The sequence below is a fragment of the Lutra lutra genome, chromosome 16 (genome assembly GCF_902655055.1).
Source record: "Lutra lutra chromosome 16, mLutLut1.2, whole genome shotgun sequence".
NCBI classification, from domain to species: domain Eukaryota; kingdom Metazoa; phylum Chordata; class Mammalia; order Carnivora; family Mustelidae; genus Lutra; species Lutra lutra.
In genome coordinates this window covers 55,616,363-55,635,786 of record NC_062293.1, presented here as the reverse complement: position 1 = coordinate 55,635,786, position 19,424 = coordinate 55,616,363, and the positions used below count along the sequence as shown (strand labels likewise).

At 47.3% G+C, this 19,424-nt stretch overlaps 1 protein-coding gene across 1 annotated transcript in view; it reads left to right on the top strand.

The window, feature by feature from the left end:
• Positions 1 to 19,424, top strand: part of DNAH9 (dynein axonemal heavy chain 9) — a 342,755-nt gene that overhangs the window by 112,383 nt on the left and 210,948 nt on the right. The window contains 2 exon segments of the mRNA XM_047707126.1: positions 4,057 to 4,213; positions 10,947 to 11,051. Of these exon segments, the coding sequence (XP_047563082.1) occupies positions 4,057 to 4,213; positions 10,947 to 11,051 (262 nt within the window).

Genomic DNA, 19,424 nt, shown 5'->3' with positions numbered 1-19,424 from the left:
GACTTGATGGGAGAGAGCTTGGCTTGGTGAAGAGGCCAGACCCCTGAGGTCTGTCCCAGCAGGAAAGGGTCTGCGTGTGCAGGAATAACCAGACAAAATTAATCTGCAGGCGTGTTGGGCCCAGTCGGCCAGGGGAGAGCGCCTCCTACAGGAGTCCCTGCCATTCCCACAGTCGCTATTGGTTCAAAGCAGCAAACGTACTGAACTTGGTGCAAAGCCAAACCCACACGATGGATTCCAGAGACATCTTTTGAAAGGCACCAAGGGTTGTGATCCTGGTCAAGTTGCTCACTTTGTAGTAGAAGCGACTCTGACCTCCGTCTGACTCCAGAGTCCTTGCCTTAGACCACGGTAGCGTGACCCACTATCCTCCAGGGGAAAACAGACACATACTGAAGCAGATGGCTTGATGGTTAGAGACAGACAAGCCAACAAGACCCCAGATGGAGTGTGAGAGCAGGGGCTAGTGTCCCTAAGACCTGGGACAGCCTGCTGGCCAGGGGCCCAAGATAATGGCAATCCTCATGCAGAAGAGGGAAATATTGTTCCTTTGTGTTTTTCTTATGTCCCAAGCTCAAGGCCCACGGCCTGTGCCTGAGTTATTTAGAGCACCTTAGCCTGACTGCCCTTCCTGAACCTTAGGCTTTCCATCTATAAAATAAAAGTGTTGGATTAGCTGACCTCAGAAATCCCTTCTAGCTCTAGAGTTCTCCTATTATGGGAAAAAAGATGTTCCTTATGTTTTGTGTTGTTTTGGTTTTTGTACTCCCCCCCCCAACACACCCCCAAGTGCTTCCTCTGGAGATAATCAGAAGCTCATAGAAGCTCAAAATGAGATGGACACCCAGTTCCAAGGATTTCTTTCCAGATTCTAGGCAAATTCTATTTCTGTGAAACCTTGGGCTTCTAGATTCCCAGATTCCTTGAGAGCCTTGCCCTGCAGAGAGAAGAGGTCTGGGATTGCTCTCCAGCCAGCAGAGGAGGATAGAGAGGGGCTGGGGGAGAGTGGGGAGGGGAGCAGACAGGAGGCTGAGATTCTGCCAGTCTTCTTGCCTTTCCTCCTGGGAGATACAGGGCTGTAGCAGGCCCTGGATAGTTCTGGCAGAAGCCTGAGGCTGGGAAGCGTGCAAGGCACTGGGGCCAGTCTGGGGGCAGAACACAGCCCACGAGGGCAGCTATGGTTAACGCTGCGTGCAGGCCTCCATGATGATCTAGTTACCTGGGGAAACTGCTTTCCTGGGTTTCACATACAAAGGCTGAAATACACACGGGAGTTTTGCTCTCAGTTGAAGAATTCAGGGACTCTCTTCCGGTCTTTTCAAACCCAGTTTGCTTCTAGTGGAGACACAGTCCCCATCTGGCATGAAGGGTGTTAGCCTGTGGTTTCAGGTGAACTTTAGACATCAGATTCAGAAACAGAATTCATTTTGAAAGTCCCCTTGGACAGCACCTCCTGGTCCAGCCTGCAGGTGGAGAGCCTGGGTATGTATTTGCTAGGTTTTGAAAAGTTAGGCCAATGGCACATTTTTAGTGGCTTTCTCAAGATATAATGTATGAGCTCTACAGTTCCTCCATCACAAGTGTGCAATTCAGGGATGCCTGGCTGGCTCTGCCAGTGAAGCATGTGACTCTTAATATTGGGATTATAAATTCGAGCCCCACATTGGGTATAGAGATTACCTAAAATCCTAAAACAAATGTATGATTCAATGACTTTCAGTAATTTGTAGAGTTGTACAGCCATTACCACCATCCAGTTTCAAACTTGGCTATCACCATTTTCTTGTCAATCCCAAGTTCTCTTCCCAAGCAGCCACTGATCTACTGTCTGTCTCTGTGTTTTCCAGACATTGTATCAATGAAATGATACACTACAAGATATTTTGCACCTTTGACCTAGCATAATGCTTCTAAAGCTTCCCCCTCTTATAACCTATATCCATAGGTACTTCATTCCTTTACATTGTTAAATAGTATTCTACTGGACAGATACATCACATAATTGCTTACCCTTTTGCCATTGACGGACATTTGGGATGTTTCCAGTTCTTGGCATTAAGAATATTGCTGCTAGGAACATTTCTGTGTAAGTCTTTATCTGAACATAAATGCTTATTTCCCTTCAGTAAAGTCCTGGAAGGGGAATTAGTGAATCATACAGTAAGCTTTACATTTTTGTTTCGTTTTGGTTTGGTTTGGTTTTTGTTTCTTTTAAAGATTCATTTATTTATTAAAGAGAGTGCAAGCAGGGTATGAGCAGATGGTGAGAATCCCAAGCAGACTTCCTGTTGACTGTGGAACCTCAGTCCACATGACCTTGGGCCTCAGCCCCATGACCATAGATCATGACCTGAGTATAAACCAAGAGTCAGATGCCCAACCTACTGAGCCATCTAGTTGCCCCAGTAAGCTTTACTTTACCGAACAGTCTTCCAAAGTAGCTGTACCATTTTCCATCCTCACAAATGTGTATGAGTTTCCTAGTTTTTTCACATCCTTGCCAACACTCTTGACCATAGTCATCCTCGAGGGTGCATCATGGTATCTCACTGTGGATTTGACTCACATTTCCCTAATAACTAGTGGTTTTGAGCATCTTTTTATGTGCTTATTACCTAAAGGCACATTTCCAACTAAGTGGAAAGGCAAGTCCTTTTTTAAAAGTACCAGAAACAAGGGGGGCCTGGGAGGAACAGTTAGCTGAGCATCTGACTCTTAGTTTTGGCTCAGGTCCTAATCTCAGGGTTGTGGGACTGAGCCCTGAGTCAGGCTCCACGCTCAGCGAGGAGTCTGCTTGAGTTTCTCTCTGCCGCGCCCCTTCCCCCCTCTAAAATAAGTAAATAAACCTAAAAAATAAGAAGCAACAAAAAGAAGCTTAAAGCTGATTTTATTTTGTTATTAGGAAAAATAGTCACAGGAGGGTTAAACAGATGCAATGACTGACCCTGTCATTCATGAACTTGTTTCATCAATAATTACTGAGGGCCTAATCTGCCCAGAGCTCTACTAGTCTCTGGAGATGAAACAATGAATGAGACATGGCCCCACCTTCATGTCCTCATGAAGATCTAGATGAACAGTGTGTGTGGCTTATATTTTTGGAAGCTGGAGTGGAATACAGTGGAGGAGGAGTTCATCGGAGGGGCGTCTGCTCACTTCCCCACCCTGAGAGGTCCAGGCATACTCCTAAGTGGGGGAAACCATGTCAAATATGAGATCCAAGGGGTGAGTAGCCACCAGCTGGGCTATTGGCGGCCGTGTTGAAGAAGAACATGACTCAGGTGGACCAGAAGGGCTGGGGCTAGATGGAGGAAAGAAAGAGGAACAAGCACAGTCCTAGTGTGTCTGGCTCTCCTTGTTTACTTGAACTGCTGTAAAAAAAAAAATACTACAGTCTGGGTAGCTTATAAAGAGCAGAGATGGATTTCTCACAGTTCTGGAAGCTGGCGAGTCCAAAATCAAGGCACCAGCATGGTCATGTTCTCATACGGACCCCTTTTCTGGCTCATAGTTGCCATCTTCTTGCTATGTGCTTGCGTGGTGGAGGGGACAGAGGGTCCCTCCGGAGCCTGTTTTATAAGGGCACTAATCCCATTCATGAGGCTCCACCTTCATGAGCTAATCACCTCCCAAAGGCCCCACTTCCCAACATTATACTCTTTGGGGGGTTAGGATTTCCTCAAAGGAACTGGGAGGCTGGGGAACACAGACATTCAGAACATAGCATGGACACATGAGAGTAGCTCTCCATGAAGACACTTAGGGCACTGGGGCTGGAGGGATGGAGAGATGGTCAGTGAGCAGGTGCAAGATCAGAAGGCGTGGCAGTGAGCCTGTGATGCCCTTGAAGGATCAGGTGACCCTTCAGAGAGTTCTCCCCATAGCACTGAGCGGAACAGGTGGGAGTGGGGGGCTCTGGCTTTCCTTTACAGAAGCTGTCGGGTCTCCCAGGGCCTAGAACCTGAGGTCTATCTCCCCAGGACCCAGCAGGGCCAGAGCCATTGGTCAGGCCACCTAGGGCCCTGGCAATGACCTCCGCCTTCCTGTGTTCCCCAGATGCTACATCACCCTCACCCAGTCTCTGCACCTGACCATGAGTGGAGCACCAGCAGGACCCGCAGGCACAGGCAAGACCGAGACCACCAAGGACCTGGGCCGAGCACTGGGCATCATGGTGTATGTGTTCAACTGCTCAGAGCAGATGGACTACAAGGTATGCCTCAACTCAGGGGCGGGGTGGTGGGGGAGCAGGACTAGGAACTGGGTGGCAGCCCAGTTGAGGTCCAGGTTTATTCATGCTACCCTGGCCCAGCTCAGAGGTCCAGGCATCGAGGTCTCTGCTGGCTTCATCCCAGGAGACCTGAGGATCTCTGATCCCTGGAGATTGGTTACCTCCCTGTAAGCCAATGAGCTTCATTTTGAGGTCTCTTGTCACCTGTACAATGAAGAGGCTGAGCATCTATCCAAAGGCCTACATTCACTGTTTGACCTAGAACTACAGAAGGGCTCACAAGTGGCTCCCATGAAGTCTTCACATGGAAGTTGAATTTGTGCTTCTCTGGAAAAGTGGGCATTTCCCCAGTATTTCTACAAGAGAAAAATACTTTTTTTTTTTTAAAGACTTTATTTATTTGACAGAGAGAGAGATCACAAGTAGGCAGAGAGGCAGTCAGAGAGAGAAGGGGAAGCAAGCTCCCCACTGAGCAGAGAGCCTGATGCGGGGCTTGATCCCAGGACTCTGAGATCATAACCTGAGCTGAAGGCAGAGGCTTAACCCAGGTGCCCCGGGAAAAATACTTTTACAAGGGCAGATGTGACTTCTGAAGGAGACTAGATTAACTTCCACTCCAACAAGTGATACCCACGAAGGTCAAGGGCAAGACCAACGTTCTTCATTCAGGCATTCGTCGTTTTTACTTTTTTAAATGTATTCCAGGTTCTGTGTCCTAGAGAAAAGCAAGAGGAACAAGAGGTCCATAGGTCACTTCTTAGCTAGCAATATTCTGCTAGAGGTCATATAGATTCTTTTTTTTTTAAGATTTTATTTATTTTTTTGACAGACAGAGATCACAAGTAGGCAGAGAAGCAGGCAGAAAGAGAGGGAGGAAGCAGGCCCCCTGCTGAGAAGAGAGCCCGATGTAGGGCTTGATCCCAGGACTCTGGGATCACGACCTGAGCTGAAGGCAGAGTTTAACCCACTGAACCACCTAGGTGCCCCGATTCTTTTTTTTTTTTTTTTGAAGTGTAATAAGATTGTCTCACTTTCTCCTTATTTTCATTTTGTTTTATTGTATTAGTTTGGTAAATTATCTTAAGTCCCTTTTGAAACAGGATGGCATGTAAATAAATTTAGAGTGGGAGGAAAAATAAAGCCTTAGCATTAGTAGATTAAACATTTATATGAGTAAATCATCATAGATGGGGTACAAAATAAACTTAATTTAAGAATACTTTTAGAGACTGTGAGCTAACATACAGAAGTCTAAATGAGATTCATCAGCTGTAAGTTTAGTAATTTCTCTTGTATGGAAAATTTTGCTGTGCAAAGAGTTGCAGAGACCTAAGCCACCGCGTTTGCTCATAGCAAGCAAACAAAGTGAGGATTCAGGTGCCAAACCGCTGTCCTGCCTGTATTCTACACAATTTACATTTTATCATGGTTGTTTTTATTGATGAACACATTAAAGTGCTATTTCTCTAAAAAAAAAAAAAAACAAAAAAAAAAAAACGGAGGGGGGTACCTGGGTGTTTTAGTCAGTTAAACATCTGACTCTCGATTTCAGTTCAGTTTGCGATCTCAGGGTCATGGGATCAAGCCAGGAGTCGGGCTCCATGGTGGGTGCGGAGCCTGCTTAAGAATTTTTCTCTCCCTCCCCCTCTACCCCAGCATGGGAGCATGTGCACACATGTGTATGCTCTCTCTCAAAAAAAACTTTTTAAAGTAATATTTCTCTTTAAGTCAGGCTAAAAGAAGGAAGTGGTTTTTTTCCTATGAACTCAACCTTTAAGAATTAAGTTTCTAGGGGCACCTGGGTGGCTCAGTGGATTAAGCCTCTGCCTTCGGCTCAGGTCATGATCTCAGGGTCCTGGGATCGAGCCCTGTATCGGGCTCTCTGCTCAGTAATGAGCCTGCTTCCTCCTCTCTCTGCCTGCCTCTCTGCCTACTTGTGATCTCTCTCTCTCTGTCAAATAAATAAAATTAAATTAAAAATTAAAAAAAACAAAAGAATTAAGTTTCTAGATTCTTCTATAGTTGATCAAAGGCAGACTTGCTGAATAAGTATATTCTCCCAGAGGGACGTTCCAGAGGACACGCTCATTTAGACGTAGAAGACCTGGTGTAGCGATTGAAGGAGATCATCAGGGTTTCTTCAAATTGATACCTGGCAAGCAAACATAAATAAATGAGTTGGCCCCACGGCGAGGGAGTCACCAAGGCTATCTTCTCCAATTCTTTCAAAACTTACAGCTGAATCCTCATACCCCACCAATGCTTCTGAGGGTACAGGATGAGAAGAGGGGTCTATCCATAGTTTGTCTGGACTGTGCAAAGCTTTGGTTGAGTTTACTGAAGACACAGATAAGAGCAAGAACTATAGGGATAACTGTAGGGAAACATGCCAAAATAATGGTGGTCTCTTCTTAGGCCTCAAATATCCTATGTAACCAACATCCTCACTGAGCTGTTTGCAAACCTCCTCTTCTCTTTGTTGTCCAGCTGATTAGAGTTATTTTCATCACAAAATGCTCTCCAGTAAGCAAGTTAATTTACGGAGTATCACCATTGCTCAGCATGTGTGTGCATCATGAAAGGATGGATGAATGGGTGGGTGGGCGGATGGATAGATACATGATACAGAGGAATACACATAGGTAGATGGATAAATGACAGAGAAATGAGAGAGATGACAGGATGATAGATAGATAGATGATGGATAGATACAGAGACAAAGTATAACCTGGTCTATCTGGATAGACAATAGAGATATATGAAATAATTAGGGGAGATACCAAATAGCATGTAGAATGTGTGTTCTATGGACTCCAATCCCTGGAATACTTCAGAGATGGGAAGAGCACAGAGTACGCTGGTCACGAACATCCTGGAGGGTGGAGACCCAAGACTGTGTAAGGTTTGGGTGAGTGCCAGACAGGGCGTGTGCCATTTTAACACCCCCTAACCCATTAGAATGTCAGCTTCAAAGACATAACCAAGTTCCCTGTGCATCACAGTCCTTTCCCTGCTCCTTGCTCTGCCTTCTCCCCTGAACTGTCCTCACAGGGCTTAGCTGGGACAAGGAGAGAATGGAGTGAGGGTCAGGAAGAGCCATTTCACACTTCATCAGGTGTCATTCTGACGGGTCATTCACAACACTCACAACAACCTGTTTCCATATCCCCAGAGAACAAGTTAGCAATAAATATGGAGCAGTAGCCAAGTGCATGAGAGCAGACTGGAGGATAGATTATAGGAGATAGGGGTTCCACAAGGAGGGAGGGACAAAAAGCCATGAAAAGAACATGCTCCAGAAGTGGTGGCCATTAGGAAGACCCTGTGGGCTTCAGGACTCAGGTGGAAGCATGACAAAAATGGATGGCATCTGAGGAAGACTCCTTGGGTAGCCAGATGAATGGGAACAAGAAGGGACTGAAAGGGGGGAAATTTTTGCTGAGAACATTGCAGTTACTCAAACCAGGAATGGTGAGTCACCAGACCCTGGGGTAGTATAAATGGAAAAGAAAAAATGAGAGACTTTAATGATACCTGGTGGACATGGGGAAGGGTGGGTGTTAAGATGGGGGGGGTGGTAAAGAGGAGAGATGGACTGTGGTCAGGGACCTTCACATTGCCTTCTGCCTCTGTAGGTATCAGGTAACAGGGTGGACACAGAACAGTGTGAAGACTTGGGGATAAAGCAAAGTCATGGCTCCCCTCTGTTGCATCTGGTTGGAAAACCCATAAACCTAGTCGCTTCCTCTGGAAACCATTGCAATTTTAGTGCAATTTTAGTGCTAAAATGTTCTTTATGTCATGCCAGCAGTACTGTCTCCATTGACCTTAATTCAGAGATGCTGTTGCTGAAGCAGCAAATAGTTTTGAACCTGAAAGTACCTGGGATTTTTTTTTTTTTTTACCTTTCTGTGGCATCAACACTATAAAACACACATCCCTTCCTGAGAAACCTACTCTCTTGGTCTCTGAAACATTATATTCCACAATAACTCTCTGATCCTGCCATCTGGGTCTCCTTCTCTGATCCTCTCTTATAATTTCACATTTTATCTCGGTCCTGATGACTTCAGAATCTACCTTCCAGGCTCGCCCAAGAACTAGTCTTCCCAATTAGAAGGAAGGGCATTTGAATGCCGTCATGTTTGGTTAACACCCTTTCTCAGACATTTCCTGCTGACCCCCATCTTCCTCCCAGCCAGCATCCCCAAGCCATGCATGCTAAGGTTCTCATTTTTCCCTGTTCCCCAGTGTGGAAATCTTAGACACCCTGATCTTTCATGTCCTTCCTTCCATAGTTGCAATCACTCACCAATGTTGATTCATCCTTCAGCAGGTCTTTCAAAGCTCCCAGATCTTTGGCCTTATTCCAGAAACAGTGTCTTGTGCTAGGTGACACCACAGTCAGGCTCATAGTATCTTCCTATTGTTGAGGTGGCATCAAAAAGTTTGGTGATGTGGGGTCCCTGGCTATACTCAGGCCCACAGGGTAAAGTGTGGGGATGACCAGTATCCACCTATGGAAACTTTACCCTTTTTTTGTCTTCTATATCAGATTTCCACTTGATGGAATCTTTAACAAGTTTTCAGAACCACTGTTCATCTGCAAAGACATGGGCTTTTGATTCCCAAACTGCCATATAAGTAATGGTGGCATTTGATATGTTGCCAAAGACAGTAATGGACATAATATATATTACTATATATGCATATCAAGTGTTATATATACCCACACACATACTCATGAATACAATAAGAATAACATCCACCTATAAGATGCAATGTCTGGGATTTACATCCCCTCCTCCATAGAGGGACTATCAATGGCTACTCAGTCCGAAATAACCATATCATTGTAGGACTCTCATGAGACTTGTCATTATCTGACCTTCTCTTCTTTTTGTGTCATTGTCTGTTTTCTCCCCTAGAATGTATACCCCATAAGGATTATGGCTTTGTGTCCCCACTCACAGCTGATTCCTCATGACCTAGGATAGTCCCTGATTCATAGTACGTACTCAGGAAGTGTCTGTTGCATGAATAGAGGAATCCATTAATTCAGGGAGCTTAAAGAAATGGGGGGCTTATCCTTCCATCATTATCACAGGCTAGCTTATGGGATGTTAGATCTATTCTCCTAAAATGTTGCTTTAATCTTGCTTTCCTCTGCCCCAAACCTCCACGGACCTCCACAGTCCCTTCTGATAATTCAAGGATTTCATAACCATGACCTCCTTTTGTAATTCAACTTTGTAGCCCAAACAGCAGCTTTATTTTTCCCTAGACATACTATGGTTTTGCTCATACTTTGCCCATAATATTTACTGCTCCTGGAAAGCCCTTACCCACTCTTTCCTATCCTCTTCCATTCTGCCTGCCCAGATACTTATCATCCAGCATTCCCACTGCGTGTTCTGAAGACAACATATAGTTCTGTGAGATACCAGCACCCCAGATCTTCTGACTTCCCTTCCTGCATTCTGTCCACTACACGAATGTTCACCAGCGTGCATGCTGAGAAAACCAGGAGTCCCATGAGGAAAACAAAATCCTGGCTTTAATACATTGACCAAATTTCATGGTGCAGGACTTTCCAGTCCTTCCCTTAAAATCCTAATATATGTTGTAAATTAGCAAAGGAGGGTTCTAGAATGCAGTGTTTCCTAAACTCAGTTGACCCAAATGCTTTCTCTTCAAGCGACATCTCCGGGATTTGGCATACCATGAAATCAACTTCGGGAAATGTCCTAATACTGTCTGAAATTCAGCTCTTTGGCAACACTGATCACTAGCAAGTGCTTTAATTCACTCTCCTCTCTGAATGCTATGAACAGCTGTGTCATTTACTAAGCCCATTGGAACCACTGGTCCTGTGGCAATTTACCTGTTTTGTCTGTACACCTTCTGTCCACAGCCTAGCTAGAAGCGCTTAGAGGGACTGAGCCCTTCTGCATCTAGAGCATGAGCTGTGCATAGTGCTGAGGGTCAGCAGACCCTCCTCACAGAAGCAAATGAGACTTTTCCACTTGCCCAGTGCTTTAGCGACATCACCTTGCCAATGGCCTTGAGAGTGTCCCCCTCCCCCCGTAACCTCCCCTTTTGTATGACTCCATGGTTTACTGCTTCACACCGAATGCCAAGACGGTTTTTACTTTTAGGGAAGATATGCCATCTTCCCTTTGAAATTCTTTTCTTGCTCTCATTTGAAAATATTTACCTATCGTTCACTTTCTACAGATCTTATCACTTTCCCTGTCTATCTCCAGCTTCCTAGCTCTCTGGGAGGCCTGGGAGTTGGGGCCCGGATCTAAAGATACAGACATAAACTTTTTTTATCAGCACATGCCAAAGGCTGAATAGAAGGCTTTTTTTTTTTTTTTGTCTGTATGGTGCAAAAAATAATAATAATAACAATATTTTATTCATTTTCTGGGATTTTGAAAGCTACAGAATCAACAGTAATGGAAGCCTGATGACATTTTAAAAGGATTTTAGTCCAGGTGTCTTAAAAATGTTCTGTTTGATCCCATGCCTTATGTGGGCACCTGTAGCCATCGAGAATGTAAGTGCCCTTGAAATTATAATAGGAGTTTCTCAAACCGGTGATCTTGAGAGGACTGAAAGGATCTCTCACAAACAGGATGGGGACTGACTTAGATGCACGACAAAGAGCCCAGCACCGAGACTAATTTAATCTTTTTACGTTTTGTTGCAGTCTTGCGGCAATATCTACAAAGGCCTGGCTCAGACTGGTGCCTGGGGCTGTTTCGATGAGTTTAACCGAATCTCAGTGGAGGTCCTGTCAGTGGTGGCCGTGCAGGTATGGGGGCCAAAGTCAGTGGGAGCCCCCATGGTCTTCTTGCCTCACACTGTGGAAGCCTGCATCCTCTTGCTGTCAAGCTCTGCTCATCCACTTCTGTGTCACCTTCCCCACTTGGACTCCGTGCCCCCTCACCCTCTAAAATCAGCCCTGGAGCAAGGATATGGGCATCCTGTGAGTCCTTAACTGAGGTGGATCTATTTACTGGCCATGGGACTCCATTTCCTCCTCTGTGACAGTGTGACAGTTCCACCTGCTTCCTGAGGGGCGAGGAAAGGATCAGACTGGATGGAAGGGCCCAGCTCTTGGAAAGGCCATGGACTTTGGAAGCGTCTTCCTTGTTGTAGTTGAGTCTGGGAAAGCTGCTCTACCTCCCTCGGTCCAGTTCCCCTCATTGTGTTTAAATCGAGGCTCCCAGGGTGCCCGTTGCTGAAGGAAGAAAGTCATGTTTGGGTCACATCTGTGTGGCCACTTGTCTTTCAACTCATCCAGAAATCGTCTCCTCCATGAAACACATGTAGCACAGTGAGTGCTATGCTCAGAACTAGGGGGAGGGGGCCCCTGGTTGAATAGGACTTGAACCCTAACTTCACAAATCAACTTTAGCTCTTGAGATGGGCATTAGCGCTCTTCAGTGCTCTAGGAGTGATTTGATTCTGGACTCACGGGATGGGGCAAGACTGCTAAATAATACACCATCTTGAAACCAGGCCTTAAAAGAGGTGGAGATGGTGTAGATTAGGGTAAGGGTCTTTACAGAACGAGGAAGCAAGCAGAAAGAGGGAGGGGAAGGGAAAAGAGAGACAGCTTCTGCTGAAACTCTTTTCTGTGCCAACTACTTCTTACGTATCATCACATATGTCATAGATAGACGCTGTGGGGAAAATCCGAAGACCAGCTGAAAAGTAATTTGTCCAAAGACACATTGTCAGCAAGTGGCAAGGTTAAGACTTGAACCCAGTGCCCCCGCCCACACTGTCAGGGTGCAGGTCTAGACACAGATATCTGGTATATAAGGAGTAAAATGCTAGAGAAGAACGTGAGGCTAGAGGGGTGGGTTCAAGGCAAATAGTAGACGAGTTCTGATGCCGTGATGTGTACTGTGCCTTCAGTGGGCAGCAGGGAGCCTCTAGAAGCTTCTGTAGGGGAAATTGCTCCCTGCTCAGCAATGGTTTTAAGGAGGGGCTGAGCAGCAGGAAAGTCAGTGGCCATAGTGAAGTCAGTGGCCTCTTGTGGTGGCCCCAGTTGGAGCTGCATCCTCAGTGGTAGACCCCCGGCCTTCCCCCAAAGCCTCCCCATTGCCCCAGCAAAGCATAGCCTTTGCCAGCACCTGTTCTCTCCTCCTTCTAGGAAACTTGGTGCCTCAGGGGAGCTTGTGGTCTCAGGCCCCCCAGGGTACCAGCTCCACAAGGCGGTATAAGGGTCTACGCAGTGAAGGAAGCCCATGGTGACGGCGGTTAGGACACTGGCATGACTGGCCTCCCAGTTTGTGCCTGGGCTCCATACAGCCCAACCACATAATTTCCCTCCTGTCTTTTGCCTTGATTTCCGGAGCAATATGTATAGAGGACAAAACAAGAAAAACAGAGCTGGGCAGGACTCTTCGGTCCCCCTAAGCCTCAGTTTGATTCCTTCAGTGCCAATGAGTGGAATGGGCGGGGCAGGGGTGTGGACAAGGCAAAAGCTTAGCTCGACAGACATGCTTCCGGGGGCTAGGGCACCGCAGACCACCCTGTGTCTGCAGCAGATGGTGGTCCACGGTGGGGAAGCTAACAGAAGCAGCACCCTCCTGCTCCCGCTGGCCTGTGCATCCTGACAGGACACCCCTCCCCACCCCAGCATGCTGTCCCCATGCCACAGGCTGTCACCGTCCATATGGGCTGGAACAGCAATGGAGCTCACACCATCCATTGATTTCATGGCTCACCTTCATCTCCAGGTGGATCTGGGAGCTGTAAGCGGTTGGGTGAGGGCTCTGTGGGGGTCCCTGCACTTCACACCCCCTGCCCCCTGCACAAGGTAGTCAGGCTTTCCATCTCTTGCATTGGCCAGCCTGTTGGTGCTGCCATTCAGGGACTCTTGCCCTGTCTCTTGATAAGACTTTCGCAAGTTGCAAAACCATGGAGCTCTTCTCTCATTCCCAGGGGCAATGTATGGTTTTCCCTGCCTCTGGATTGTTGGACTGGGTAGGAGTTGGGGGCAGCAGAAAGTCAAAGAGCCGGCTGGAACACTCTCTTGGACTGAGAACCCTCAACTAGCTTGGGCCACAGGTGCTGGCTGGGTGCTTTTCACATCGGTGGCTCGAAATCAGGTGTGACGGGAGTCCTCTCACAATAGAAACTGGCAAATCCTACAAATCAAGCATTTCATTCTCCTGGCGAGCTGGGTCTTCACATTTACCAGCACACTTCTGCCTTGTCAGAATATGTCAGTGCTGCCAGATTTTTTAAATTCTAAAGAGAAGCTGAAATTCCAGATTTTTATTTAAAAAATCTCCAGGTTTCTGGAAGTTGGCAACTCAATCAATTAAAAAAGGAAAGAAAGAAAAGAGAAACACGCCTGAGCTGGCCAAAAACATGGCACTGACTGCGTTCACCTCTGTGTGGTCACTTCAGAACTTAGAAGGACCAGGATTAAGGCCCCTTTCAGCTCTGTGTGAATTTGGGGATAGAGGATGTAGAGTAACATGAATAAAATAGAGCTTTCTCTGAGTACTAATTCTGGGCCTAAGATGGTTCTGAGAGTCGGGAGAGAAGCTTAAGCTCTTTGCGGCCATGAGTGTCGGGATGGATAACCATAATTATACCATGTACCTGGGGTTTTTCTCCTTCCTCCACTGTAGACACCTGGCAACTCATGGATCACCCATCTTTTTTACTCACTTTCCCACCATCCTCTGTTAGTTCTACCTACTGTAATGTCTACCTCTCTCATCTCTGCTGGTAGGAGTTTCCGCATCCTCCCTTCTGGCTGCTGGCCTTACTGCAGAGGGCCTTTCTCTTCTCACCAGTCAGGCTGTGTTGAGATGACTGCCCTCCCTGAAATCCCTTAGCCTCAACAGTTACCCCCATGGTGTCCTAGTGCAGCAGGGTTGCCAAAGGGCCATCTCGGTGTGCCTCCAAGAAGCCCTGGGGAAGAGCCAACAAGAAGCAGTGAGAGCCAGCAGGGTCAATGTAGAGCTCATCTTGGGTTCCAGAGATTGTGGGAGCAGCCCCACATGCAATTGGGATCTTAAACACCTTCTTGTAGGGTGAGATAAACCAAGCAAGGAGGTTAGCAAGTGCTTATGTGTGCAGTTCATGTCTGAAACCACACAACAATGTTCAGCTCTGGTTCTGCCACCTACCAGCTGGGTGACTTTAGGCAAGTCTATGTCTCAAGTCTCACATCTGTAAAGAGGGCTAATAATAGTACCTACTAGATACAGTTGTAATAATTATTAAAAGAGTTAATGTGTGTAAAGCATTTAAAGCTCTACAGATAGTAGGCATGTGACAAGTATTAATCTCTGTGATACTACCGACGGCAGTAATGGTGGTGTTGATGGTGGTGACCATGATGATGGTGGTGGTGATGATGGTGGTCATAATAATGATGGTGGTGATGATGGTGATGACCATGATGATGATAGTGGTGGTGGTGATGATGATGATGATGACTATGATGATGGTGGTGGTGATGGTGATGGGGGTGGTGAAGACCGTGCTGATGGTGATCGTGGTGGTGATGGTGGTGGTCATGATAATAATGATAGTAGTGATGGTGATGCATGATGATGGTGGTAATGATGGTGATAACTATGATGTTGGGTGGCAGTGGTGGTGGTGGTGGTGATATTGGTGGTGGTTATACTGGTAGTGATGATATTGGTGATGATGGTCATGGTGATGATCACAGTGATGATGGTTGTCATGGTGATGATGGTAGTGTGAAAATAGTGGTGATAAGATGATAGTGATGGTGTTGGCCATGATGATGATGGTGACCATAATGATGGTGGTCATGATGATGGTCATGATGATGGTGATGGTGTGGAAATAGCAGTAATGATGGTGGTGGTGGTGGTGACAGTGGTACTGATGATGGTGATGACTATGATGATGATGGAAGTGGTGATTACTATCATTATTATGTGAGCACTGCAGGCCACAGGTTAAAGGGCAATAAAAGGGCCTGAGACATGGGGCGGGGAAGGAGGGTCCACACCCAGGTCTCACCAGCCTCCTCAACACTCTTCACTCCTTCTCAGCTGGCCCAACTTCAGACTGTCTTCCCAAACATAGTGCCCTAAGTGATGAGGCAATACTCACCAGCCACTTTCCCTAACATAATAGATAAACAGTGTGAATTCACCTTATTTTGAAACTGCCCAACAGAATGTCCTAGTAGGTTCTACGAAGTTCCGTTTTGCTTCTGGAATTAAGTAAGTTCAACCCAGAATTCTGGATGCTTTCATATTCCAGCCTCGGCACACACCTGTAGGAGAGACATTCTCAAGAAAGTGGTCTGACAACAGCCTGGGCAGAATCTGAGCCCATCCCGTTTAAAATCCTACACCCGTCCAAGGAGAAAATTGCACTTAATTATTCCCGCAGCAATCCAGGCTGGCATGTTGGTTCAGAAGCCACACCAGCTGTGATCGTTCTCCCCCATCCCCCCTACCCCCCTTCTCTGTCTCTTCCTCTGGCTCCTTGCCTGTCTGTGCTCCTCTTCCCCGTAACTTCTCCAAAAGTGTGTGTGCTCCAACATTCTTGGAGGTGGGTATTTTCATGTCTCTGTCAGATTGGTCAAGCAGAACTGCATATGTGATTGGGATAAAGTGTGGCATTTGTGAGAGCTATTACTCTGCTACTTTTTAAAAATGTATAAAATACACTTACCCTTTTTTCCCCCCAGAATTTTGCCAGTACCATCTCAATCAGCTTGCTAGGCCTTGTGTCCAGAGATTCGTGTCTGCAGGACACACTCTACCGCCCCCCTCCCTCCAGCCCCCTGTCCCTCTCCATGCTCCCTGACCAGACATTTCTGCCATGTCCCTTCCTTCCCCATGGCACAGGTATGCTGGGGCCAAGGAAGGAAGCAGCAAGAAGCGACAGATCAGTTAACAAGGCCTTGGGAGGCCACCACAGCAGTGTTCCAAGGACTTAGGGCACCGAACACATGCTAGGGTCTCAGAACCAAGGGAGCTTCCCACATACCACTCTTTATAGAGGAGCTGAAGGTCTAAGGTGAAAACACGAAATTACTTTTTTTTTTCCCTAAAGTACAAAGCGTGAGTGGGTTGCACTTCCTGCAAACTGTAATCTGCTTTTGCAGAGAGAAGGATGAAGTGAGCAAGACAGGATTTTAGTACCACATGGCATCTGGGGGCAAGGTCTGGACCCTGAAGTGGGCCACTTCCCTAGAATGGAAAGGGCAAGGTAGAGGGGCTTGGAGGAAAAAACTGGGAGGATTCAGGCAACTCCAAGCTAGTTGACGACCTCCTTGACACCTGTCACCTGCAGAAAAGATGGTGTGACCATTAGCCTTCATGAGTGTATCTGATAAGAGTCTCCAGCCTAGGTGGGAGGATGTCAGGGTAGAACCCTCCATGATACCCACCAGCTTTTAGCCTTGGAAGGGAAAGACCTCATTCTTAAGAGATCCCATCAGCACCCCCAGGGTCAGACATGCCCACAAGGCTTGTGCAGGATCCTGGACCAATCATCTGCAATCGGGGCTGGCCTGTGATACAGAGAGGTCAGAACTCTGACCCCCCAGCCCAAACCCGGTGGGTCTTGATAGGTTCACTTTTTCTTCCAGCCTCCACAGCCTTTAATCATCCCTCTCTCATGGAGCTCACTTTCTGCCTTCTGCTTTACATGCGTCTGACCTCAAGACCCACCAGCTTAAGCCGGGTTGGCCCAGGTTGGCGGGCTGCAGAGACATGTCCTGTCCATGGCAGGTGGGGCAGAGGGAGTGGAAGGCACAGGTGCGCCAAGGGGGAGGGGCCAGCCTGCAGATCTGATGGGGACACCGTGGGCAGGGGGGAGGAGGGGAAACCCAAGAATTAACCAGACCATGGTAGTTCTTGAATTGAGCATATATCCAAATCATCTGGAGGGCTTACCCATCAACTGGACCCCACCCCAGAATTTCTGACTGGGTCAGCCAGGGTGGAGCTAAGAATTTGCAAAGGAATTTGGTAGGCCCCAGGATGCCAAATGGTGGAGGAGCCCCTTGTACCTTCTTGCCTTCAATTTCCTCACTGGTAAAATGATTTTGTGAACCACAGTTTCCCCAACTTCGGCATGTTCAATGTCTTGAGCCTGATAATTCCAGAAATTCCACCCCCTCCAACTTGAGACAACAAAAATGTCTCCAGCCATGGCCAGATGTCCCTTGGGGAGGACAGGTACAAAATCACCCCTAGTTGAGAACACTGGTTTCTACGTAGCCATGTGTGTATGTGTGTGTGTGTGTGTTTTCTTTAGTAAGTGAATGTGCCTTTTCTTACCTCATGGGAACACAGGTCTCCAAATTATGATTGTTTTCAGAGCAAAACAAAATTCCCCCAAAAGGTACATGTCTGATGCGGAGCCGTGCATGGCTGGCACACTGTCCTTCTGGTAAAAGGCAGTTTGGGGAAGGGCCTAATGAGAGCACGAGCCCTGGGACCAGATTGCCCAGTTGGTAACTCGGGTTGCCCCGCGTACCAACTGTTAGACAGCTGGCAAGTTTCTTTTTCTTTTTTTCTTGCAACTTTTTATTTTTGATTGACTTTAGACTTACACTATGAGTCATAGAAACAGCTTCGCTTTTCCTTGTGCCCCTCCCCTCACCTCCCTAAACTTGGCGTCTTGCATAACTGGGGCACAGCTTTTTAAAATGAGGTTTTCCTACCTTTAAAATGAGGTTTCCCTACCTTTAAAATGAGGATCTGCCCATCTCGCCCAGCTATTGAGAGGACCCAACAGGACAACTCACGTCAAACACTCAGATGCTCCAGCTTTGAATTGGCTCCATACTCTCGCTCACGAGCGCCCCCTGTAGAATTTCACATGAAAGGACATGCCGCGGTGCTATGGTGCGTGGTAGATTCTGCCTGAGAGTGAGGTTCTGGGGCTAGGGTGTTGCAGGAGCGAAGCGGAGTCACCGTGAGTGGCTGAAAGGGTCCTGGGCTCTAGCCTTCGCCCAAGGGTATCAGGTCAATCAGTAAATGGCAACTAAACTCGCTTTCCCACCCTATAAGATGGTGCGTATTCCGCATATTTGATAGCTGAGAGGCCTGGGGCCACGGGAGAGAGCCCATTCTTTTTTTTTTTTTTTTAAAGATTATTTATTTATTTATTTGACAGAGATCACAAGTAGGCAGAGAAGCAGGTAGAGAGAGAGGAGGAAGCAGGCTCCCTGCTGAGCAGAGAGTCTGATGTGGGGCTCGATCCCAGGACCCTGAGATCATGACCTGAGCTGAAGGCAGAGGCTTTAACCCACTGAGCCACCCAGGCGCCCCGGAGAGAGCCCATTCTTAACCACCCACATAAGCTGCGGGGTGATGGGGAGGCGGGGGGCTGCTGTGCAGGGCTGTGCCATGAGCCCCACGTGCGCAGTGTGCTGGAGACCACCTGCCCCACAACGGCATTGCCATTCTGTGTGCAGAAGAGAGGTTTCAGTCTCAAACTAATTGCCGTGAGCTCAAATGTGTTTGGTCTCGAGAGCTTTACTTTGGGGAAAGGAGCGGAATCTTAACTGTAGATCTGTCCCACGTTCTGGTGAGTTCCGCCCAGCCAGGCACTGGAGAGAGCCTTGCTCTGTGGTAGATGGCCCAGCTGCTTCCTGTCTTTCTCTTCCACTTTGGCTCTTGCTGTCCATCTGTCGTCCTTCTGTCTGTCCACCTCTCCCTTCCATAAGTGTTCCAGCTCTGGCTCTGTCCTTCTCTGTTTCTGTCTGTCCCCTCTCTCCCAGACACGCACCTACAGCCCAGTCTTCCCAAAAGGCTTGGGTCTTCTAAACACCCTGACCATGACCGACGTGACTAGAGCTCACTCAAAACCTTGCACTGCCCACCCTCTCCCCGCTCCACCTGCTGTCAGTTTTTGCTTTCAGGAACCCCAAGAAGCTGGAGATACTTGGAGACATTCCGGGGCTGGGCCGAACAAGTGTGTCCCTCTTGTCTTCCCTCCTTTTGTCATGGATCATTTTTGCACATGCTTTTCCAAAGCGCCATATGTGAAAAACAGTGGTTCTGTTTCTGTCTCCGCTCCCACTGCTGTAAGAGTGATCTAGAATGTAGAGCTGACCAGGTCAAGCTTCAGCTTACGTCCCCACATTGAAGAACAAGACTGATCTCTTCAGAAAGGCCCTCCTAGCCCTCAGGGATGTGGGTCCGGCCTT